This window comes from Pogoniulus pusillus, chromosome 6 (genome assembly GCF_015220805.1).
Source record: "Pogoniulus pusillus isolate bPogPus1 chromosome 6, bPogPus1.pri, whole genome shotgun sequence".
Classification (NCBI taxonomy): Eukaryota; Metazoa; Chordata; class Aves; order Piciformes; family Lybiidae; genus Pogoniulus; species Pogoniulus pusillus.
The window spans coordinates 4,183,141-4,208,673 of NC_087269.1; the positions used below are offsets into that span (position 1 = coordinate 4,183,141).

Consider the following 25,533-nt stretch of genomic DNA (forward strand, 5'->3'; position numbering starts at 1 on the left):
ATGCCTTTATAGCTGAGGAAGGAGCATATTCTCCTGGCCTGTATTTGGAACAGTGTGGCTAGTAGGACAAGGGAAGTTATTCTTCCCCTGTACTGAACACTGGTCAGGCCACACCTTCAGTACTGTGTCTGGTTCCGGGCCACTCAACTCAAGAGAGATGTTGAGATACTGGAACATGTCCAGAGAAGGGCAACAAAGCTGGTGAGAGGCCTGGAGCACAGTCCTGTGAGGAGAGGCTGAGGGAGCTGGGGGTATGCAGCCTGGATAAGAGGAGGCTCAGAAGTGACCTCATTGCTGTCTACAACTACCTGAAGAGAGGCTGTAGCCAGGTGGGGTTGGTCTCTTTCCAGGCAACCAGCAACAGAACAAGGGGACACAGTCTCAAATTGTGTCAGAGGAGGTCTAGGCTGGATGTTAGGAGGAAGTTCTTGACAGAAAGAGTGATTAGCATTGGAATGAGCTGCCCAGGGAGGCAGTGAAGTCACTATCCCAGGAGGTGTCCAAGAAAAGACTGGATGGGGCATTTAGTGTCATGATCTAGTTGATTGGCTAGGGCTGGGTGACAGGATGGACTGGATGATCTTGGAGGTCTCTTCCAACCTGACTGATTCTGTGATTCTGTAATTCTATTATAAAGCTCAGCATCAACTCTTTGGAGTCAGAGCTATCATACAACATGACACTTCGCAAGGTTTGACAGTATTATCAATTTCAGTCCCTGAATGCATTAAGTAATTCAGAGGAGCCTCTGTGAGACAGAATAAAGCCAAGGCCTGCCAAAACCAGTGAAGACATAGTTAGATTATAAGCTTCTGATGGACTGCTAACTATGTCAATGAACTCAAGCTATGACTTTGTTTTGTTTCATACGGCAGTGACTCATCACAGTAATCCATTTACTCGTTTCCGGTCCGTGGCCTCCATCAGCCTTTTATCATGTCTGATCATTTACAAACTTGAGGATCTCCAGCTTAGTTTTAGTAAAAGCAAGAGCTACTGATCCAAGAAAAAAACTTCTCATGAAAAAAAACTGTTTATTCCTTGGTTTACTTTCAGCACGTTAAGGTATTTCATTTCACAGCCCTAGAGCCCACATGGAACAAGACAACCCACAGATGGGACTGGAAAAACAAAATCACAAACACATTGAAATGGGGAAATGTGACCAACAAAGAGGTTCAAGCAGACTGCTGCTTAAGTATGGTGTTACCTTTCCTTAATCTGTAGGGCACACACAACAGGGATCACATGGATACTGGCTGAAAATGTAAAGACAGGCTAAGGACAAAATCCTGCTGAGCATATGCAAGCAGACTGCGGGGCACTGGCAATGCCTCCATGAAGTTAATGGACTTCAGGGAGGAAAAGAAATAAGTCACAGCCATAGCTGCCTGAAAACAAGCAATCAATGCCTTTAAAATTAAAGCTTTCAATCTCCTAGAACTACAGTTCACTAGTTTGTGCTTTTATTGCACTGGGTCAAGTAAGAGCTTTTATGATTATGTAGATGATTGTAACTACAATGGATCTTAAATTGATGGTTTGGGTTTCTCACACATACAGAAACAATGCATATCACTGAATAGTATCATTGTCTGCTAACAACATCAAGTATTTTGTTAAGGCAACTTATAACTCAAAGTCTGACTGGACTTGGAACCATCAGTGAGGCTGCTGGACAAGAGCATGTCACATGAACTTGGGGCAGACTGTAATACAAATTTGACCTGAGAGATATAAACACACACACAAAAAAAATCATGCTGTCAAGATTTGACTCAAGTACAAAAACACAACAGAAGAGCAAGCAGCACAAAACACAGTTCTTTGGATAAACAGAGATTACAGTGGTATTTGATGTTTCCATATAAAGCTTGTCCAGCCTCTGAAAGCAAGCTCATGAAGCATACCTACAGTGCTCAGATAACCAGCTTTAGCCAGATACATACTCGACTGTTTGGCTGGGCTTTTTTGGCATAAAGAGGAAAACTTTTACAAAGGCTGCCAGAAGTTTGGTGAAATATCCAACTACTTAGAGCATTTTAAACTCTTAAGCAGGCACGCTACGGTCCTTTAAATCTAAGCACTCAAAGCAAGCTATCTCTAAAGATGATAGTTCATAGGACACCTTTACTGACTAAGCTACCAGGTAGGATGTTATCACTGTCACTGCTTCAAAATCTCCGTGAACACAACTCACTATCTACAATTTTTTGTTGCCGCTACCTTCCCTGCAGCCTGATATTAAGAGGCTTACCCCCAACTCTGGCATTGTCACTTAGAACCACCTACAGTCACTACAAGAATTTGAGAGCAGTATACAGGTGTAGACACCTGTTCGGTTTCTCCTGAAAGAGGACAGCTGGGAACACATTTCTTCAGGGACGCACTCACAGTCTGTCAGAAGTACTGGCGAGCATCCCTTACATAAGGCTGACACCGACACGAGATGGTCCTTCCCTATCTAACGATGCTCCCCCCCCCAAGGGTGACCAGACGCATTTCAACACCCTGAACCATTCGGGTTACGCACAGGGAGCTGGCAGGGGCAGCCAGACTCTCGTTTTGTAGAGGAACAAGTACACTGGGCACGAACAACTCCTCAGCACGCAGAAGGTTCGTTTCTCGCCGGGCCACCAGCGGGGACACAGGTGACCTCCCTCCGCAGCTCACAGCCACGGCTGCAACCCAGGCTCCTCTCCGACCATCGGGGAGACGGAGAAGGGCAGTCGCTCCCAGTCCGCTGAGGGCTGAGCCCCACAGAACAGACTCTCAGGGAGGCCTCTGGCGTCCCCCACTGACCCGGGGCTCGGCACAGCTACCGGGCGCCCTCGGCGGCTTTGGGGGCGGTCCTCTCAACCGGTCCTCGGAGGGCAGCGCCACCACCGCCCTTCCCCTCAGCGACCCTCTCTCCTCGGCCATTGTCAGCCGCCGCCGTGCCCCGGCTAGAGCAGCCCGGGCGGGTGGGTGTCGGCCCGCCCTTCCCCACGCAGGAAACAGGCACGGAGGCGCGCCCCTGCCCCAGCCCCGCTGCCGCAGCAGGGGCTCACCGGCTCTCAGCTGCAGGCTGCCGTCCCTCCGGCTGCACCAGAGCGCCCGCTCCCCGCTCTGAAGGATGTAGTGGTCCTTGGCTTGGAACAGCTCCATCCTCGCACGCCGCTACCCTCCTTTCCACGGCCGCCGCCGGGCTGGGGGGAAGGAGAGAGGCAGGGGAGGCAGGAGGCAGCTCCTGCCGCTCCGCAGCCGCGCGCCGCCGCGGGCGGAAGGGGGAGGGCCGGGCAGGGCGCGCGCCCGAGCAGAGGGCGGGGCCCCGCGCGAGCCGCCGCACCGCGCGCGGCGCTGCCCCAACCGCCCGGGCGCGAGCGCCAGCTCCGCCTCCCCCCTCACGTGACGCCTCCCATCGGCGCCACGGCCGCGCGCTTAAAGGCGCAGCACGGAGCGGGGCGGGGCTGGCGGGGGCGAGGGGAGGGGCTCCGGGCTGCGAGGGGCGGGGCTCCGGGGAGCGAGGGGCGGGGCTGCGGGGAGCGAGGGGAGGGGCTGCGGGGAGCGAGGGGCGGGGCTCCGGGGAGCGAGGGGAGGGGCTCCGGCGGCCGCCGCTCGCTCAGCCCCACAGAGGCTTGGACCGTGAGCGGCGGCTGAGGTGGTGGCTGGTGGTCGGTGGACTCCGAGGCTGGCTGGGCCTGAGGGAGAGGCGTGCACCCTTATTTCAGCGTCGATGCGGCCCAGCATTGACGGTCTTCCACCGGGGGTGGCCCGGCCTGACTGTCGGGAGGCCCCGGATCCTCCCGGCCTGTGCTCGCCGTGTCCCGGTGACTGGAGAAGTTGTGGGCTGCCCCAGGGCCTCCGGCACTCAAGGGGCAAAGCCGCGGGAGACCATCTGCTGTAAGCGGAGTCAGAGCAAAGCCTGCAGTCCCTCAGCTTTTTCCGAAGTCACAACCAAGCCGGTAGTCCCCGAGCTTCCTCATCCTTTCCCCAGAGGCAACAACTTCAATAACTGGTGGAAATAGGCAGGGGTTGGCAGAGCGTTATCAGCTAGGGGTGAAAGGAAATAGCGCAGCACTCACTCAACACCGTAGCTCAGGACTCAATTATGACTTTAAATATTTATCCAGGAAGGAGCACCTCTTGCTGGAAGGGTAGCTACACCCTCTGCCCTCTCCGAGCAACACTGCAAAGTGTACCAGCGAACCCATCGCTGCCACAGACTCATCTCAGCCACAGGTACCCAGAGCTTTTGGGGTTACTTTGTACAGAAGCTGGAATCACTTCCCTATAAAACTGAAGTATCACAGTATCACAGTATCATCAGGGTTGGAAGAGACCTCACAGATCATCAAGTCCAACCCTTTACCACAGAGCTCAAGGCTAGAACTGGACATAGATGAAAAGCACCCCAACGTGCACCTACCCACTGGGAACAGCTTGGTTTGGGGCAAGGACATCCCCGGTGTATCTCGGAGATTAAGGATGCATGTGAGTAGTTTCACACAGCACTAGAAAACGAATTTTCTCATTGGTTTATTTTATTTTCGTTTACAGTTCTTATTATTCAATATTTTTTTAATGTTCCTTAACAGGCTCTGTATTATTTTTAGTGTAGTTTGTGGTCTTCCTTTCAAATGTGAGGTCTCTGCTCTAATGCTGCTCTTTTTTTTTTTTTTTCTGAGTACACCTGAACAATATAGGAACAATATGAATGGAACTGAACTTTCTTTGATTTGGTCATTTGGAGGGCAGGGATGCCATCCAGAAGGACCTGGACAGGCTGGAGAGGTGGCCACAAGCCAACTTCATGAGGTTCAACAAGACTAAGTGCAGTGTCCTGCATCTGTGTCAGGGCAATGCCAAGCACGAATTCAGGCTGGGTAGTGAGTGGCTGGAGAGCAGCCCTGAGGAGAGGGACTTGGGGGTGCTGGTGGATGAGAAGCTCAACAGGAGCCACCAGTGTGCACTTGCAGCCTGGAGGGACAACCAGATCCTGGGCTGCAGCAGGAGAAGTGTGGCCAGCAGATCAAGGGAGGTGATTCTCCCTCTCTTCTCTGCTCTGCTGAGACCCCACCTGGAGTACTGCATCCAGTTCTGGAGTCCCCATTTCAAGAAGGATGTGGACATGCTGGAGTGTGTCCAGAGAAGGGCCACAAGGATGCTCAGAGGGCTGCAGCAGCTCTGCTATGAGGACAGACTGAAAGAGCTGGGGCTGTGCAGTCTAGAGAAGAGGAGGCTGCGAGGTGACCTTCTTATGGCCTTTCAGTATCTGAAGGGGGCCTACAAAAAAGCTGGGGAGGGCTCTCAGGGAGTGCCAGGACTGGGGGGAATGGAGCACAGCTGGAGATGGGTAGGTTCAGACTGGATGTGAGGAGGAAGTTGTTGAGCATGAGAGTGGTGAGAGCCTGAAATGGGTTGCCCATGGAGGTGGTTGAGGCCCTGTCCCTGGAGATGTTTCAGTCCAAGCTGGCTGAGGCTGTGGGCAGCCTGATCTAGGGTAGGGTGTCTCTTCCCATGGCAGGGAGATTGGAACTAGATGATCCTTGTGGTCCCTTCCAACCAGACTGATTCTGTGATTCTATGATAATAGATGCTGGTATCTCAAAATGGCCTTCCCTGGGCAGGGATGCAAAAGGATGCACTGCACTTTTTTTTTGGCTTCAGGTCCTGAAAATGCTGTGCTTTGTGGATGCCCTGTAACTTCCAGCACTGTCCTGCCTGATTCTTGTCTGTAGCAGTCGGTGTCATTGGCACAATGCTGATAGGGCTAGTAATTCAGAACACTCCCACAGGTGCTTCTTATAGCATTTTAATAAACAGATCTCTGCTGAGTTACTGTTCTATTTTCCCATAAACACAATGTCAGGTGTTTTTAAAGCCATATCAAACATACATGTGAATGCAGTACAGGGATGAACTGGTCTGCAGCTTGTTTCTTAGCAGAACAATGTGTGCTGTTTTCTCTCTTGCAAATGTGAGTGCCAGAAAATAAATAAAGCCTAGCCCAAGTAGAGAAGGTATTGTGAAATTTCAGGTGGAATGAACAGACAGCAGAGCTGTGATTGCAGTGGGACATACTTTGTGTCACTAACTGAAAGGTCCTGGTGTGCAGGGAAAGTTGTGTCTTGCTTTTAGTTTTAGCTGCTTAAAAGGAACAGCAAGAGCCTCACAGATGCTCAGAGCTCAGTAAAAGCCTTTACTGCAGCTTCTCCTGCAGAGAAGTCACTCTGTGGCCATGCAAGGAATCTGGCAACTGACAGTTAAAACAATTCTTGTTTTGCTCTTCTCTCTCTTCCCTGCCTTGCACTGCATAGTTCAGTCACAGGCAGCAGGTGTCTTAGTGGCAGTATCTGCAGCCTCCCCCTTCTCACAGAAAAATGTGTGAAGCCTGAAAGAAGAATTATTTAGAGCTGAGATTTGCTAAGATGGAAGGCAAGGCAGATTTTTGAGCAGCTGACTCTCCTGAGGTAGAGGAATCTCTTTCAGGTGTCAGTTGTACACCTCAGCCTGCCTGAAATAATTTGGTGTTTTCTGAACAGTGCAAATACACACTTTATTCAGTGGTACCATTCCTACATTTCATTGGGTAAATGTAAGCATTTGACTCATACATTGAATTCTCTGAGAAACCCTTGAAGACTTTTAACTGGGGTAATGAATTTTATTTTCTAAAAGCAAATGATAATCAATATGAAAATGACAGTAAGAAAGATGTCCTGCCCCTTGAAATGGGCTCCTTTCACTCAGAGTGGCTCCATGAGCAGTTGACTTGGCACTTGGCACACAACAGGAGAGTAGAAATCTCCATCTGGGGCATGGGAACTAGCAGCTGAGAGCAGAGATTCCAGAATGAGTCTGTTCTGACAGTAGCAGATCCATTTTAGGAATTTCCCTTCCCTGCCAGGGGTTTCTGCTTCCCTTTGTCCCTCCTTCCCTGGAGGTGTTTAAGGCCAGGTTGGATGAGGCCGTGGCCAGCCTGATCTAGGGTAGAGTGTCCCTGCCCAAGGCAGGAGGGTTGGAACTAGATGCTCCTTGTGGTCTCTTCCAACCCTGACTGATTCTATGATTCTTGTTACCCTTCATACTCCTTGCCAGGTTTCAATCTAGCCATGCTTTGCCCTTTCAATTTTCGTCCCTGTGTGCTCAGACAATGCATCTGCATTTGTCCTTGGTAGTCCCTACCCACTTGCACCTTCCATATCTTCCCTTTTGGCATTTGAGCTTAGTTAGGTTTTCCCAATTCAATCAGGCTGACCTCTGGTTGTGCCTCCTGGTTTTCCTGCAAGCTGTGCTTTTTACAGACAGGACAAACTGGTTTGCCTGTTCCTGTAAGTCAGGTGTTTCTAATCTGTTCCTACTAATACAGGAGTATGATTTTATACCCATAGTGTCTTAAATCCACGGATCATGACTTCTATGCTGTTCCAGTCAGATCCTTTAATTTCCCTAATCCATCACCAGATATTTACTGGCACAGGTTGCCAGGGAGGCTGTGGATGCTCCTTCCTTGGAGGTGTTGAAGGCCAGGTTGTATGGGGCCTTGAGTGACCTGTTCTAGTGGGAGGTATCACTGTCTATGGCAGGGTGTTAAAACTGGATGATCTTTGAGGTCCCTTCCAACCTAAGCCATTCTATGATTCTGTGATGGCTCCTTGACTGTTTGAGGTGGTTCATAAATGATGATGCAAGAAGGGTTCTTTAGTTACTTTCCACTTCTGGAAAAAAAAAAAAAAAGGCTTTTGTGTGCTTTTTGGAGAGGTTGCATTATGTGTTAGGTTGGACTTGGTGATCCTGAGGGTCTTCTCCAACCTGGATGTTTCTGTGATTCTGTTAAACAGGCACTCTGAGAAGTTGACTTTGAGGGGGAACCTTCTCAAAACTGCAGTGACACAGCAAGCTCTTTTGATCAAGTGACATAGCAGATAAAAAGAGATTTGTTTGTGACAGCAGAACACTTATGGAGTACTTGTAAATGTAACTTCAGTAGTAAATACTCTGGGAAATACTTGTATAAAAAGTATAAATCAGACAGTACCCAAACCACATGGAACTCTGTCTTGTTGGCTGCTGAGACTTGATTCTTCTCAGACTTCTGGGGAAAGGAGGCAGATAATCTCTAACCTTTTCTCCTGGCTCCTCTGGACAATCTTTGTATCTCCAGGAATTCTAGTCTTAGCAGGAGACTTTCAGATGCAGGCAGGATGTCTTATGATGTGCAGTCTCAGCACAATGTCTGGCTGGCTATGCAGGCTGATCATGCAGGCATTTAGAGCCTACTCCTGGTAAGCTCTCCAGGCAAATTCAGGATTCAAAATGAAGCTGCAGCAGCCCCTGTGCTACCTGCTTGTCCTTTTTACCAACATCCAGCCTGAGACTAATGGGGCATTGGACACAGATTGGCCAGTCAGAGTGGCACTTTGCCAGGCCTCACCATATCAGGTGAAGCCAGGGCTTTCACCCTCCCCTCCCACCTCACCCCCTCCCCTCCCCTTCCCAGCACAGAAATAGGGGGAGCAGGGGAATGTGTCTGGGCAAGCCAACATGGATAAGCCCATGTTTGGCCCATCAAGCCTACCACCACACTCCTGCTCCCCTTTCTTATGGTACATTAATTTATGTGATGTTTGTTGGTTATTATATGTTGTTTACATTATATTATTATACACTGCTTACATTACATTGTTATACATTGCTTTCATTGCATGCAGGAACTCTTGTTGTGGATAAGGACCTGTACTGTGCTAGGTGCTATACAAAACCAGAGCATGATGACTGTTCAGATGCCAGAGATTCAGAGCAGTTAAAAAAGACAAGGAGCAATAACAAAATTAGATGTTGAGGGATGGAATATAAGAGATGAGATGTTCCTGAGCAACCTGGAAGCCAGTGGTCTCAGCACTCCAGGATTTCACAGGATCACAGAATGTTAGGAGTTGGAATGGACCTCCAGAGATCGTCCAATCCAACTCCCCTGACACTTCAGGACTATAGAATCTAGCACACATTGCACAGGAACACATCCAGACAGGCCTGGAAAGTCTGCAGAGAAGGAGACTCCACAACCTCTCTGAGCAGCCTGTGCCAGTGCTCTGCAACCCTTACGGTAAAGAAATTCTTCCTCATGTTGAGGTGGAACTTCCTGTGCTGCAGTTTACATCCATTGCCCCTTGTCCTATCACAGTGCATAACTGATAAGAGTTTGTCCCCTCCCTCTTAATCCCCAGCTCTCAGATATTTATAAATACTGATTAGATCCCCTCTAAGTCTTCTCTTCACCAGACCAAACAGACTCAGGTCACTTAGTCTCTCCCCACAAGGCAGTGCTCCAGCCCCTTGAGCATCTTCCTAGCCCTCCATTGGACTCTCTCCAGTAGATTCCTGTCCCTCCTGAATTGGGGAGCCCAAAACTGAAAGCAATATTCCAGGTGAGGTCTCACCAGGGCAGAGTAGAAGGACAGAGAACCTCCCTTTATCTGCTGGCGACACTCCTTTTAATGCATCCCAGGATCCCATTGGCCTTCTTGGCCACAAGGGCACACTGCTGTCCCATGCAGAACTTGTCTACCAGCACTCCCAGGTCCTTCTCCACAGGGCTACTCTCCAGCAGATCACCTCCCAGCCTGTACTGGTGCAGTTTATTACTCCTCCCCAGGTGCAGGGCTCTGCACTTACCCTTGTTAAACCTCATTACGTTCCTCTGTGCCCAGCTCTCAACCTGTCCAGGTCTCACCGAATGGCCTTACAGCCTTTGGGTGTCTCAGCCAAGCCTCCCAGTTTTGGTACCATCAGCAAACTTGCTGAGCAGACTCTGTCTGTCTGTCCCCTCATCAACATCATTGATGCAGATGTTGAAAAGGACTGGACCCAGCACTGATCCCTGGGGGGCTCTGCTAGTTACACAGCAGATTTCAGCATGACCAGGTTGTGAAGAAGCATACTTTGGTATTCCATTCAACTAATACATTTTTAATACATAATATTTATATTCTATCACTCTAGCTGACTTAATTTCCCCCAGTGTGACTATCTTGCTTCTAAAATAGCACGTCTAGTTGCATAGTTGCAGCAGCAGCCTATACAATCATTTGATTTGGTGTTGAATTCTCCTTTCCTTATCCCAGAAGTGCTCCAGAGGGAAGTTTTCAGAGTAAGGTTTGACGTGCTGTGACATTCAGCAACAATACTGCTAAAGCCAGCTTAAATCATCATTTCCTCCTTCCCAGCTGTGTGTTTCTATTCCTGTACCATGCCTGCACTGCATAGCCACAAGCATTTGTGCAGCATATTGTGAACTGAATTCAGGGAACTAATGCAGATGCCAAACAATCCACTGAAATGCTGTTCACAAAACTGGAACTCCAAAGAGTGCTAACTAGAGAAGCAGTAACCTACCTGGCCCTTATTGAATGCAAAAGGCCTGATTTTTTAGGGTCAGAATTGAGTGCCAATCACTTGCCAATTCATTGAGTTGCCAGACCGTGCAGAATCAGGCCATGTCTGTATTACAAATGTGCCAACACCAACCATGCCTACATTAGCACTGAAATGGGAGAGGATTTAATGGTTGCACTTGGTGATCTTAAAGTTTTTTTCCAACCTAGACAATCCTGTGATTGCATGACTTCAAGCACAACACAGCTGGCATTAAGAATCTGGCTTCTGATGATGAGGGGACTGGAGCACTGCCTGATGAGGAGAGGCTGAGGGACCTGGGGCTGCTTAGTCTGGAGAAGAGAAGACTGAAGGGGAATTTGATAAATGTTTATAAATCTCTGAGGGCTGAGGGTCAGGACAGGGGACAGGGGGGGACAGGCTCTGCTCCCTGGGATAGGACAAGGAGCAATGGATGGAAGCTGCAGCACAGGAGGTTCCACCTCAACACAAGGGGGAACTTCTTGACTGGAAGGGTCACAGAACACTGGAACAGGCTGTCCAGGGCGGTTGTAGAGTCTCCTTCTGTGGAGCCTTTCCAGGCCTGTCTGGATGTGTTCCTGTGTGACCTGAGCTAGATTGTATGGCTGTGTGGCAGTGGTGTTGGACTGGATGATCTGTTTGGGCTGCTGTGGCAGTGGTGTTGGACTGGATGATCTGTTTGGGCCCCTTCCAACCCCTGACATCCTGTGAGCCTGTGATCCTGTGAGCTTCTGACTTGTTTGAAAAGAGCAAGGCATTAAAAATTGATTCTGCACTATGCATGTTCCAGGACTTTCATTTACAGTGGGATCTAGTTTTGTCCTACAAACCACTTAGCAACTGAAGCACATCAGATGCAGACCTGGAATGCATCTTTTGGCTTCGTTTCATCTGCAAAGAATCCAATTCCTGCACTCATCCATACATAGAGCAGCTATGAGGTACATAGATGAGGCACAGAAGGTGCCATCCAAAGCAGCTTTTCCAGAGACTACACTTCACTTTCCCAAATGCTACAAGCTGGAACAGGAAGAGTGACATTCTGTAAGCTTTGTGTATCTCAGCAGATTTGCCAGCACAGGTATGCTGGTTGAAGTGAGTTCTTTTTAACACCACAGATTGCAATTATTCTAACAGACATACAGAGCCATACCAAAACCTGCCTGACTTACATACTCTGTGGTCAGACTCAGCCTCTGTGTGAAGCTGCAGTTGTACTAAAGATAAACATATCAGCAGGGATGTATGAAGTGCTAAGAGTGACATTGAGTCCCTTCCTCCTGAGAGCAGAATCTCTAGATGGCAGGCAGTAATTTAGGTCAAAAAAACCACTATCAACTTTTCCTTTATCTGTAGAATGTGGATAAAAAAGTTCTCTGTAGAATTTGCAATCCTCAAGCTCTTGATGCTCAGATAAGTACTGCACTGGTAATTAGAATTCTTATGATTCTCAAAGGGCTAAACCAGAAGATTAAAAGAACTTTATTTTCCTGTGAGATTATGCTCTATATTTGGACAACCAGGATGATCATTGCTCTACACAGGCTTAAATTGTTTATTGCTGGCTTTGCATTTCTTGTGCAATGATATGTAGGTCTTTGTAAAACCTAGAGAAAGAAGATAGACATAAAACTAAAAATGAGGGCTGAAAAGCAGAAAATCTGAATCCTTGTCCTGTGTGCCTAGCTTTGGATTTATAGTTTAAGATCTCTGTGCCTCTCTTTGACATGTATGACTGAAGGTAGTGTTGCCTTGCTTTGCGGAGGCATTCTGTTGACATGTGTGAAATGTTTTCAGCTGCTATAGTGAAAGTTTATGCTCATATGCAGATAAATGAAAGCAAAGTCTATCCCTGTACTCAGCACTGGTCAGGGCACACCTTGAGTGCTATGTCCAGTCCTGGGCCCCTCAATTCAAGAGAGATGTTGAGGTGCTGGAACGTGTCCAGAGAAGGGCAACAAAGCTGGCGAGGGGCCTGGAACACAAACCCTATGAGGAGATGCTGAGGGAGCTGGGGGTGCTTAGCCTAGAGAAGAGGAGACTCAGGGGGGACCTCATTGGTGTCTACAACTACCTGAAGGGACATTGAAGACAGGTGGGGTTGGCCTCTTCTCCCAGGCAACCAGCAATAGAACAAGGGGACACAGTCTCAAGTTGTGCTAGGGAAAGTACAGGCTGGATGTTAGGAGGAAGTTCTTCACAGAGAGAGTGATTGGCATTGGAATGGGCTGCCCAGGGAGGTGGTGGAGGCACTGTCCCTGGAGGTGTTGAAGCAAAGCCTGGATGAGGCACTTAGTGCCATGGTCTAGTTAACTGGCTAGGGCTGGGGGATAGGTTGGACTGGATGATCTTAGCACCTGTGCTGGTGCCTGTTTTTGTTCCTCCCCAGATGGAGGACCCTGCACTTGTCCTTATTGAACTTCATAAGATTTGCATTCTCCCAGCTCTCAGCCTGTCCAGGTCAGCACAGCCTGAGGGCTGTCAGCTACCTCCCCACTTTTGTACTATTTGGGACTATTTACAAGATCTTGTAATGACAGGATGAGGAGTAATAGGTTTAAACTGGCAGGGGGGAGATTGAAACTGGATATTAGGAAGAAATCCTTTCCAGTGAGGGTGGTGAGACACTGGCACAGGTTGCCCAGGGAGTTGTGGGTGCTCAAAGCCAGGTTGGATGAGGCCTTGAGTGACCTGTTCTAGTGAGAGGTGTCCCTGGTTATGGCAGGGGGTCATAACTGGATGAGCTGTACCAATCTAAACCATTCTGTAAGAAAAGGAAGGAAAATCCAGGAGGTTGGTATGCCATTTACACCCCCTAACCAGCCATGTTTACTTCTTTCCAGAGGCAGTAGCTCTGAATGTGCCCAACTCTCCTCTCCCCACCCCCAGAGAAAAAGAAACAACTGAGAAAACAAACATGAGCAAGTCCTCAAATAACTCTTCTGCTCAGCTCAAAGGGTTTGAAATGAGGTTTCTGAGACCAACTGGTGCATTATGCATGCAATTGTTCTGTTTGGCTGATTTGATTTGCCTCAAGCCTCAATGTTAATTACAGTGAAAAAGATAAATACAGACTCTCTATAGAAATGTGCACAGAATCTTTAAAACAGAAGATACTGCCTTGTTCTTACCCAAAGACAGCATCCACTGGCAAGCACAATTTCAAGCTAAGAAAACCAGCTGTAGTCACAGATTTGATTCTCAGCTGGATTTATGTCATTTTAAGTAGCCATGTAGCCTTCAGTTTCATTCAACATATTTAGATTCAGCTTATGGAAGATAAAATAGAAAACCTTATGTCCTGGCACAGCAGGATAATGCCTCAGGAAAAGGATTCAAGGAGGGAAGGGGAGTCAACACCACTGGGTTATCACAGTATCACAGTATCACCAAGGTTGGAAGAGACCTCATAGATCATCAAATCCAACCCTTTACCACAGAGCTCAAGGCTAGACCATGGCACCAAGTGCCAGTTATACCACTGCTACTGCAAATAATTTACCATGCCACTTGTGAACTGCAATAGTAAGCACATAACCTGTCCTTGTGGGTTATTTCATGTCTGGAAAGTACTTTGGGATCACAGAATGTCAGGGGCTGGAAGGGACCTTGAAAGCTCATCCAGTCCAATCTTCCTGCTAGAGCAGGGGGAAGTACAGGCTGGATGTTAGGAGGAAGTTGTTGGCAGAGAGAGTGATTGGCATTGGAATGGGCTGCCCAGGGAGGTGGTGGAGGCACTGTCCCTGGAGGTGTTGAAGCCAAGCCTGGATGAGGCACTTAGTGCCATGGTCTGGTTGACTGGCTAGGGCTGGGTGCTAGGTTGGACTGGATGATCTTGGAGATCTCTTCCAACCTGGTTGATTCTCTGATTCTATGATTCTATGATCACCTAGAGCAGATCACACAGGAATGTGTGCAGGCAGGTCTTGAATATCTCAAGAAGGAGACTCCACAACCCCCCTGGGCAGCCTGTCCCAATGTTTTGTCACCCTCACAGGGAAAAAAATCCTCCTCATGTTTGCATGAAACTTCCTCTGCCTCAGCTTCCAGCCAGTGCCCCTTGTCCTGGCCATACCATTTTGAAACTAGTTGAGTAAGTACACCTTGAACACTAAGTTCAGTTTCGGGGCCTTCAGTACAAGAGATATTGAAGTGCTGAGGAGTCTTCAGAGGAAGGCAACAAAGCTGCTGAAGGGTCTGGAGAACAGGGCTGGTGAAGAGCAGCTGAGGGAACTGAGGCTGTCTGGAGAGAAGGAGGCTGCGAGGAGATCTCATTGCTCTCTACAACTGCCTGAAAGGAGCTTGGATTGAGTGATGTGGAAATATTAAATTACAAAGGTAGTGTTGATCTCTTCTTCCTAGGAATAAATGATGGGATAAGAGAAACTGCTCTCAAGTTGCATCAGGGGTGGTTTAGACTGGTTATTAGAAGAAAGTTCTCCACTGAAAGGCTTCTCAAACACTGGAATAAGCTTGGATAACCAACCCTGAGGTTGTTTAAAGATGCACGGATGTGGTTCTAAGGGACATGGTTCCTTCTTGTTTCTGGGAAAGCAGCTGTGCCTGAGGCTTCACTGGCTTGTTTCCCAGGGTGTCCCTATTCCTAATTTCACATTGTTTTCCTAGGGTAGCTTGCTCTACCTTTCACAGAATCACAGAATTAACCAGGTTGGAAAAGACCTTAGAGGTTCAACCTCTCACCTAACACCTTCGAGTTAACTGAACAATGGCACCAAGTGCCTCATCCAGCTTCCTCTTAAACACCTCCAGGGATGGCGACTCCACCACCTCCCCAGGCAGCCCATTCCAGTGCCAATCACTCTTGCTGGCAAGAACTTTTTCCTAGCATCCAGCCTGAACCTGTCCTGGCACAGCTTGAGGCTGTGTCCTCTTGTTCTGTCCCTGGGTGCCTGGCAGAAGAGACCAACCCCACCTGGTTACAGCCTCCCTACAGGCAGCTGCAGACAGCAATGAGCTCTGCCCTGAGCCTCCTCTTCTGCAGGCTGCACACCCCCAGCTCCCTCAGCCTCTCCTCACTGTGCTCCAGCCCCTCCCAAGCCTTGGTGCCCTTCTCTGGGCACCTTCCAGCATCTCAATATCTTTCTTAAATGGAGTGGCCCTGAACTGGGCACAGGACTCAAGCTGTGGCCTAACCATTGCTGAGTACAGGACAGAAGCACTACCCTGGCCCTGCTGGCCGCACCGTTCCTGGTACAGGCCAGGATGCCATTGTCCTCCTTGGCCACCTGGGCACCCACAGTCAGAGGAACGCCGTAACCTGCAGCTCCTCCTGCGAGCTCGGCGGCTGCCGGACGGCGGCACCACCCGCGGGACTCCGTCGCCCTCTGCTGGTCGCTGGGCGCCGTTGTCGTCCCGGGTCCGACGTCAACCTCTCGTTGGCGTCACAGGTGGAAGTGCGGAGTGTGGATAACGGCGGCGGAACGGGCGGCGGGAGCGGAACGGAACGGAACGGAACGGAACGGGCAGCTGTGCCCGGGCTGGCCCCCGGGGAAGCTCTCTTGGCCATGGTGTGAAGTTGCAGGCTGTATGCTGGGCTTCGTAGCGGCGCTGCAGCAGCCCTTTTGCTTTATGTAACCGCATGAGAAATAGAATGGTTTCAACTGGAAGGGAGCGCAAAGATCATCGCTTTCGACCCCCCCCCCCCCCCCCCCCCCCCGCCATAGGCACCGACACCTCCCTCTAGAACAGGTCGCTCAAAGCCTCATCCTGCCTGGCCTTGAACACCTTCAGGGAACTTGTGGACTGCAGAATCGCAGAATGTGATCAAAGATCAAAGATCACATTCTGTGCTTCTGTGATCCACAACCTCCCTGGGCAACCTGTGCCAGTGTCTCACCACCCTCACTGCAAACAACTTCTTCCTAACATCCGCTTTCAATCTCCCCTCTGACATTTTAAACCCATTCCTCTTCATCCTGTCATTACAAGACCTTGTCAATAGTCCCTCCCCAGCACTCCTCTAGCCCCCTTCACATACTGGAAGGCCACTCCAAAGTCTCCTCAAAGCCTTCTCTTCTCCAGGCTGCAAAGCCCAAACTATCCCAGCCTATCCTCGTAGCAGAGCTACTGCAGCCCTCTGAGCATCTTTACGACCTCTTCTGGACTGGCTCCAACAGTTCCATGTCCTTCTTGTGTTGGGGGCTCCAGGACTGCACAGAGTACTCCAGGTGGGGTCTGAGGAGAGCAGAGCCAAGGGGCAGAATCCCCTCCCTTGCCCTGCTGCCCACACTGCTCTTGCTGCAGCCCAGCACAGGGTTGCTGTCTGGGCTGCACTCACACTGCAGGCTCATGTTGTGCTTTTCATCAAATGCTAAATTACCACTTTCTGCCACTGATTGGACTTTGCCTTTATTAGAGCAGTGTGCTGCAAGCAAAGTTAGTTGGAAACATGTTTCTTGGCTCAAGCCCAAGTAACTTCAGTTCTTTAGATTTCAATTGCAAAGATTCACAGAGCTTGGCATTGCCAGGATGTGCCTTCTGCACATGCCCTGCTTGAGTCATGCCTGAAACATCCAGAGGAACTAACACAAAAATTGGCCTTTTTTTTCCCCTCCATCATTTACATAATGTACTTGGATTCTGTTCCAACTTCTGGCAACAAAGGAAGCTTCATCTGAAGAGTCTTCAAGACAGAAAATCTCTGAGGGAAAACAGGGAAAAGCTCCCTGGATTTCCTGCCTCACTGTCAGAAGAATCTTCTAGGCAAGGATGCCCTGGGCAGTTGTGGATGCTGCCTACCTGGAGGTGTTCAAAGTCAAGTTGGATGAGGCCTTGAGGGATCTGTTCTGGTGCGAGGTGTCCCTGCCTATGGCAGGGGGTCAGAACTGGATGATTTTTGAGGTCCCTGCCAACCTAAAGCATTGTATGCATCAGGAGCTGTTTACACTGTTGGATCAGGCTCTGTCAACAACTACTGGAGACTCAGGCAAAGTTCACCCTGGAAAACTTAGGGACAGAAATCAGAGCTATCACCACGTGACACTGGGAGAGTTTCATCCTCCAGATGAAGGAGCTTGGATGGTACAAAATCTGAATCAATCTATTATAAATGCTTTAGGTCTCCCTGCAAAACCCTGAGAACACTTTTTTTCTTAAGGAGAGACATTTGCTTGGAACACATCACTCTTTAAGTGAGCTTTTCTCTTCCCTCACCTTCCTCTGCATGCCACTTGGTAGAGATCCTCTGCTGGAGTGGTGTCAGTGAGTTTTCCCAAGTGGTGTGTCCTGAAGCTAGCAAACCACCAGCACAAAAGGAGCAGTTTGTACTCCCAGCTGTGGCCCCAGCTGAATCAAGTGTCTGGAAACACCTCTGTAAGTTATGCACTGGTGCATTTTTCAAGCACTGCCAAGAACAGTAAAGTATGAGTTGTAGTAAAGTGCTGGTTTGTCAGAAGTAAGCTCAATACACACTCACAGAAGATAATAAAGATGTGCCTAATTCTGCATTGCTCATTCAAGAAAAGCACAAACTCCAGTGAATGAATGAAAGCTACAAACTTGTTCTGGGTGAGCATTAATGTAAGGCCTGATTTTGTAATGGGCTGATTCATTCCCTCCTGCTGAAAAGCCAAGCCTAACCACATAAAAGCCAAGCCTACCATCCAACCTGTTCAACAGTCCCAAAAGTAGGTGTCACTGAGAATAAGGTATTTGAAACTAAAACCACTTTGCTCAGTGTTTTTCCTACTGTAATGTACTATCTTTCCCCTCATTTTGATTGTGCCTAGTTTCAAGCCTGCAGGCAGTAAGAACTGCTGCTAGAATTCAGTCTGGAAGTGCTGCTGGAAAAATCCAGGGCTCATTCTGCCCAGGTCTGCAGGCTTGTATTTCTTTTGAGGCAGGTAGAGATGGATGGATTAGGATTGCTGGTAGAGTTAAACCTTGTCGAGGTGGAACTTCCTGTGCTGTACTTTACATCCATTACCCCTTTTCCTGTCGCTGTTTGCAGGTGAGAAGAGTTTGCCTCCCTCTCCTGACCCCCCAGCCTTCAGGTATTTATAAACATTGGTTAGATCCCTGCTCAGTCTTCTCCTCACCAGATCAAACAACCCCAGGTCCCTCAGCCTCTCCTCGTAGGGCTCTGCTCCAGCCCCTTTGTCATGTTCATAGCCATCCAATGGACTCTTTCACATAGATCCCTGTCCCTCCTGAGCTGGGGAGCCCAGAACTGAAGGCAATATTCCAGGTGAGGAATGTATGCATCTCCTATAGCCTGCCCCTGCAGCATGCAAGCATCCTACCTGCACGTCTGCTCGCTTCTCTAATGAGCACACACAGGATTAGAAAGTTGGTTTAGCTGTTGCTGGAACCCATTTTTTGTCACAGCCCTTTCAGCTGCTTTGCAAATACTGCAGGAGGAAATTCTGCCTTCAGGCTCACACACTTGGAATGTGTGGTGGTGCTGCTGTAACCCACTGGGAGCTCCTCCGGCCAGTGCACCATAGGTCACTGTCAGAGTAACGTAGGAGAAGGTTAATGACATAAGCAGCAGCAAAGGGAAACAAAGGCTCACAGCTCACAGCCACTCCTGCCTCTCTTGTCAAATGATGTCATGTAATGTACTTCAGATTGCCTTTGCTTGGGCTGTGGCACTGCACAATAAATGCAAGCTTGTGCTAGGTTAGAGCGGATCCCTCTTCCAATAAAGTAAATTCACTACAACTGGAAAGTTGGAGAAAAAAATCAAATTGTAGTTGTGTACAGTTTAAACTAAATATATCAGTATAAGAAGAATAAACTACTATAGAAATATGATAACCTTAAGGAAGCTTGGGAAGGGGTCAAGAGATGGTGAAGCAGCAAAGCAGCAGCAGCCAAAACAGCGGTGGTGGAAGATAGCAGCAGGCACAGCAGAAGCAGCAAGGGGAAGGTCCAAGCTGTGCTTCCAGACATAAAGCTCTTGATGCTCCAAAGAAATTATATTAACTTATCTATTGTTGCCATTTTATGGCCTATCCCTGGAATGTTCACCTCTCCACTCAGAGCTTTCACTTCTAAGTTCCCAATTTTTCTATGTCTGAGCTAGAAATCTAGCTCAAAGGGCCATGAAGCTCCAAAATGGGACACAGGTGTATGGTCATGCTGTAAATCAGAGGCAGAGGAGGAACTAGAATCCCATGCTGCAGAGAACCAGTTTTTCAGCTCTGTCAAATACTTATCATCTAATTCCATAGCCATAAATTGTTTCATAGTGCAGTCAAGCATCAACTATTTAAGGGAGGGATTCTCTGTGCATGTAATCCTATGTTATGTAGCAATCCAATGGGTCTAATTGTTACTGGGAAAATAAAAAGGAACATCATCATCATCATCATCATAATGATTGCCATTATTTCTGCCTTCCCTGGTGGTGCATATTTTCCTTGAGGTAAGCAGGGACTTGTTGCTAGGTAGTTAATATTTAAGGTACCTTAAATACTTTAATGTGTCTATCCCTGCTGTTTCTAGGCAGCAATATTTGTTTATGATATTGTTATACAACCCTTTCTACCTTATATCTTTTATTCAGTGTAATGTAATATATCCACACAGTTGCATCTCAGTCCTGGAAGGTTGTTTGTGTTTGGGTTGTTTTTTACCTAGAGTAGCATTTTAAAGCAACTCCTGTTCATGGTAAAGCATCTCTAATGCAGATCTGTTGTGTGTGGGCATGCATTGCTTACACTTATTTTCTTTCTTTATACAGTCTCCAAAACTGAATGAAATACTTAAATAAGGGCATGTAGAAGATGGTAGTGATCCTGTGTGTGCTTTCAGCACCTCTTGCAGGTGCTTGCATGTTTCCAAAGTACACAATTCTGACGTTTTAAAGTAAGATTTTCATATTCTAGGGGTGAGAAGCCCCAGTTTGGAACACAAACCCTATGAGGAGAGGCTGAGGGAGCTGGGGGTGTGCAGCCTAGAGAAGAGGAGCCTCAGGGGAGACCTCGTTGCTGTCTACAACTACATGAAGGGAGGTGGTAGCCAGGTGGGGATTGGTCTCTTCTCCCAGGCAACCAGCAATAGAGCAAGGGGACACAGTCTCAAGTTGTGCCGGGGGAGGTCTAGGCTGGATGTTAGGAGGAAGTTGTTGGCAGAGAGAGTGATTGGCATTGGAATGGGCTGCCCAGGGAGGTGGTGGAGGCACCGTCCCTGGAGGTGTTGAAGCAAAGCTTGGATGAGGCACTTAGTGCCATGGTCTGGTTGACTGGCTAGGGCTGGGTGCTAGGTTGGACTGGATGATCTTGGAGGTCTCTTCCAACCTGGTTGATTCTATGACATTGGGAATTACAGTTATCTTTATCCCTGTCCTCATGCTTCCAGGCATGCTCCATCTGGCTTTGTTCCTGATATACAGGCAGGCAGAAATTTCAATAAATGTTTGAATTTAATGGCTGAGGGTCAAGGCCACCATGAACTGGACAAATAAATCCTAGATTATTTTGACCAAACTCTCTAAATTGTAATAAGAAATTTTCCTAGGCAAATTTGTATCAAGAAAACTTCCTAGACAAATCTGTATCTCACTCTTTCCTAAGAGGTAAGAGGGCAATAGAAAGAAAGAGCTCTCATGGAAGCTGGAAAGGCACTCGATGAGCATCTCTCCTACGAAGAAAGACTGGGAGCCTTGGGGCTGTTTAGTCTGGAGAAGAGAAGACTGAGAGGGGATCTGATCAGAGTCTATAAATATCTGAGGGGTGGGTGTGAAGAGGAAGGGGCCAGGCTCTTTTCAGTGGCACCCAGTAACAAGACAGGGAATAATGGATAAAAGCTAGAACACAGTAGGTGCCACCTCAAGATGAAGAGAAACTTCTTGGCTATGAGGGTTGTGGAGCACTGGAACAGGCTGCCCAGAATGCTTGTGGAGTCTCCTTCTCTGGAGACTTTCAAAGCCAACATGGACATGTTCCTGTGCTGCCTGCCCTATGGGATCCTGCTTTGGCAGGGGAGTTGGACTCCATGGATCTCTGGAGGTCCCTTCCAACCTCTAACATTCTGTGGTTCTGTGATTCTATGAGAGCAGGAATGAGGATGAAACAAGAGCTCACCAGAAATTATGACACTGAGAGGAGGCCCTGGGGACCTACTGAAATGCATAGCTAGGGCTATCTTGTCATTTCATCAGTCCTTTGGAAGGAAAATTCTCTGTGGTTTTGGCAACTGGGCAGCACTGCTTTCTATTTTCCTTGATTTAATCTGAATTTTATTTAAATTAAACAGAAAAACTCCTACTGAACCATAGAATCAGTCAGGGTTGGAAGGGACCACAAGGATCATTCAGTTCCAACACCCCTGCCATGGGCAGCGACACCTCACACTAGATCAGCCTGTCCAGAGCCTCATCCAGCCTGGCCTTATAGACACCTCCAGGGATGAGGCTTCCACCACCACCCGGGGCAGCCCCTTCCAGGCTTTCACCACCCTCATACTGAACAACTTCTTCCTAACATCCAGTCTGAATCTACCCATTTCTGGCTTTTTTCCATGCCCCCTCCCAAGTCCTATCACTACCTGACAGCCTAAAAAGTCCCTCTCCAGCTTTCTTCTAGGCTCCCTTAAGTTACTGAAAGGTCACCTCAGGCCCTTCTCCTCTCCAGACTGAAAGTTAAATGTTGTGGTTTTTGCTAATAGATTTTACACTCTGAGCTCTGCATTTGGAGAGGTAAGAGAGACTACTGACTCCTCACACTCTCTGCCACAGATCTGCATGGGCTGTCATGGATCTATACGGGCTGCAGAAAACATACATCATCTGCCTGCCAATCCCTGTAGGAAGTGCACAAGAGAATTGCTCCTGGCATTGCTCATTTCTGCAGAAGGAAGGAGCTGAGCTTTCCTGACAGGCAGAAATGGCAAGGTACTCAAAGTTCACCAAATGATGAAAAGCAATAAATCAGGCCTTCAAGTAATCCATGTAGATGGTTTTTCAAATCTCATCTGTTTGCTGTCAGGGCTGCAGAAATACAGCAAAGGCAGGGACAGAAATGCATCAAATGCAGGCACAGTTCCATATCCCTTTGTTGCTAAATTCAGTGCATTTGCATTTTAGAACTAAGACAATACTTCTTTTAATTAAATGTATATCTGTGAAGGCAGCAGAACAGCCCTGCAGACAGATCCTCTGAGCAGATGGAATTGAAGTAGTAATTGTGTTATATTTCCTTGCCTGCTTCCTTCAGGTACCATTTCTCATTAGGATAAGCTAATTCTTTCCATGTCTGTTCAGCCTCCAGCCTTGTTAATCAATGCTTCCAATAATGTTATCCATTAGTGCAAATTCTATCAGTGATTTCTGCATCACAGTGGTGGAACACATCACAGAACACTGCACAGTCCTTGTGCAGATGTCAAATGTAGAGGAGCAGAGCTGAAGAACTTAGTATCATAGAATCAGAATTGGAAGGAACCACAAAGATCATCCAGCTCAATTCCCCCTGCCATGGACAGGGACACCTCACACAACAACAGGCTACCCAGAGCCTCATCCAGCCTGGCCTTAAACACCTTCAGGGATAAGGCTTCCTTCATGGGCAACCCTTTTCAGGGTCTCAGCACCTTCATGCTGAAGAACAATGTGAACTTCACATTTACCATATTCCATGTTCCACTGAGACACAAAATGTCTCTTTGCAGATTGCTGCCCTTTGGAGTTCTTTGCTGAAATATGCATGGCAGTTGCACTTTTCTTTTCCCAGTGCCTGATTTAATGCAACATCCTCTACTTCTGCTTGCCCTGCAGATTGCTGGTGCAGGGCCATATGGGTACTGAAGGCTGGACCTGTTCCCTCCTGCTGTGTGGATTCCCAGCTTCTGGAGGCATCAGTGAAACTTCTGGTAGGCATCAGCCTCTAATTCTTACCCTCTTTGGTTTTTAAAGTTGCTTATTTGTAAATTTTGGGAAGGTATTTGACTGAGATTTGGCTTCTTACCCCACATTGTAACCAGTTTCTTGACCACCTTAAAGTAACTATTGCTTTGGATTACACTGGCTGGTGTACAACTACATTTGTACCTAGCATTGCCAAGAGTGGACAGACTGTTCCCAGGAATGGGGATTGATGCTGTAGACAATGCCATGAGTGTGTTGTTTGTGTAGTGCTGGGAAATCCAAATCATCCTGTACAAAAGGCTCTCTTTTTGTGCAACAAGGCTAATGCATCTTAGTGTCATCCATTTAAGATGTGTGACCCCTCAAGTTAAGAAAGACCTTGAATCTTGTGTCCAGATCTGGGCCCCACAGAAAGATATTGAGGTGCTTGAAGGTGTCCAGAGAAGGGCAGCAAGGCTGGGGAGGGGACTGGAGCACAGCCCTGTGAGGAGAGGCTGAGGGAGCTGGGGGTGTGCAGCCTGCAGCAGAGGAGGCTCAGGGTAGACCTCATTGCTGTCTACAACTACCTGAAGGGAGGTTGCAGCCAGGAGAGGTTGGTCTCTTCTGCCAGACACCCAGGGACAGAACAAGAGGACAGAGCCTCAAGTTGTGCCAGGGCAGGTTTAGGCTGGATATTAGGAAGAAGTTCATGGGTGATTGTCATTGGAATGGGCTGCCCGGGGAGGTGGTGGAATCCCCATCTCTGGAGGTGTTTAAGGAGGCTGGACAAGGCACTTAGTGCCCTGGTTTAGGTGATTAGAAGGGTTAGGTGATAGGTTGGATCTTAGGGGTCTTTTCCAACCTGCTTAATCCTGTGTTTTCACTTTAAGTAAATACTTTGTCTTAAAAGTAGTTTAGATAGGGTAGTTCATTTGGGTCTCCTCTGTACCACTATGAGATACTGCTACCCACACAAGTGGAAGATAAAAATGCCAAGAAGTTACTTGTAGCTAATGCTGAAATAATTGTGTTCATATTTCATTAATGAAATTTGGATTTTCAGTCTTTATATTGAGGCCACAGGAAATCACATCTTGTATGGTTAACTTCTGACTTCAGTGGGGGGTTGGACTAGATGATGTTTCGAGGTCCCTTTCAGTCCCTGACAGTCTGTGATCACAGATCACAGGATGTCAGGGGTTGGAATGGACCCAAAGAGATCATTGAGTCCAACCCCCCTGCCAGAGCAGGACCATACAATCTAGCTCAGATCACACAGGAACACATCCAGACAGGCCTTGAAAGGCTCCAGAGAAGGAGACACCACAACCTCTCTGGACAGCCTGTTCCAGTGCTCTGGGACACTTACAGTCAAGAAGTTCCCCCTTGTGTTGAGCTGTACTGCAGCTTCCATCCATTGCTCCTTGTCCTGTCCCAGGGAGCAAGTGAGCAGAGCCTGTCCTCCCCCTCCTGACCCCAAGTCCTCAGATAATTATAGACATTTATCACATCCCCACTCAGTCTTGTATTCTCCACATTAAACAGCCCCAGGTCCCTCAGCCTCTCCTCACCAGGCAGTGCTCCAGTCTCCTAATCATCCTCATAGCCCTCCACTGGACTCTTTCCAACAGCTCCCTGTCCCTCTTAAACTGAGGAGCACAAAACTGAAGGCAGTACTCAAGATGAGGTCTCACCAGGACAGAGTAGAGGAGGAGGAGAACCTACCTTGATCTGCTGGACACACTCTTCTCAATGTCCCCTAGGGTCCCATTTGCTCTCTTGGCCACCAGGGCACATTGCTGCCCCATGGATGTCATCCACCAGCACTCCCAGATCTCTCTCCACAGGGCTGCTCTCCAGCAGATCCCCTCCCAGCCTGTACTGGTGCAGTTTAATATTCCTCCCCAGGTGCAGGACTCTGCACCTGTCCTGTTGGTCCTCATTTGGTTTCTCTGTGCCCAGCTCTCAGCCTGTCCAAGTCTCTCTGAATGGCCACACAGCCTTCATCTGTATCAGCCAAGCCTCCCAATTTGGTGCCATCAGCAAACTTGCTGAGGAGACTTTGTCTGTCTGTCCCCTCATCAATGTCATTGATGAAGATATTGAACAGCACCAGACCCAGCACTGATCCCTGGGGGACTCCAGAGATCCTGTAGTCTGTGTTCTCCATCCAGCATTCCTGAGTTCAGATTAACTCTATTTCTAGAGGCCTCCTTTCCCCAAGTGGCCTATCAACCACTGGCTTTTCTGTCAAGACAAACCAATCCTGTTACTGATCAGTTTTAGCTTTTGTAACAAACCCAAAGGTTGATCTGATGTTAAATGTT

The 25,533-nt window shown here is 48.2% G+C and overlaps 1 protein-coding gene and 1 long non-coding RNA gene across 2 annotated transcripts in view; one reads left to right on the forward strand and one right to left on the reverse strand.

Annotated features, from left to right (window-relative positions):
* Nucleotides 1-3,264, reverse strand: part of INPP5F (inositol polyphosphate-5-phosphatase F) — a 61,418-nt gene extending 58,154 nt beyond the window's left edge. Inside the window, exon 1 of the mRNA XM_064144260.1 lies at nucleotides 3,051-3,264. Coding sequence (XP_064000330.1) covers nucleotides 3,051-3,147 — 97 coding nt within the window. The 5' untranslated portion in view covers nucleotides 3,148-3,264. The remainder of the gene's footprint in view (nucleotides 1-3,050) is intronic.
* A 998-nt stretch (nucleotides 3,265-4,262) lies between these two features.
* LOC135176444 (uncharacterized) overlaps nucleotides 4,263-25,533 on the forward strand; it is a 56,311-nt gene continuing 35,040 nt past the window's right edge. The window contains exons 1-2 of the long non-coding RNA XR_010302651.1: nucleotides 4,263-4,473; nucleotides 23,138-23,232. This is a non-coding gene — a long non-coding RNA (uncharacterized LOC135176444). The remainder of the gene's footprint in view (nucleotides 4,474-23,137; nucleotides 23,233-25,533) is intronic.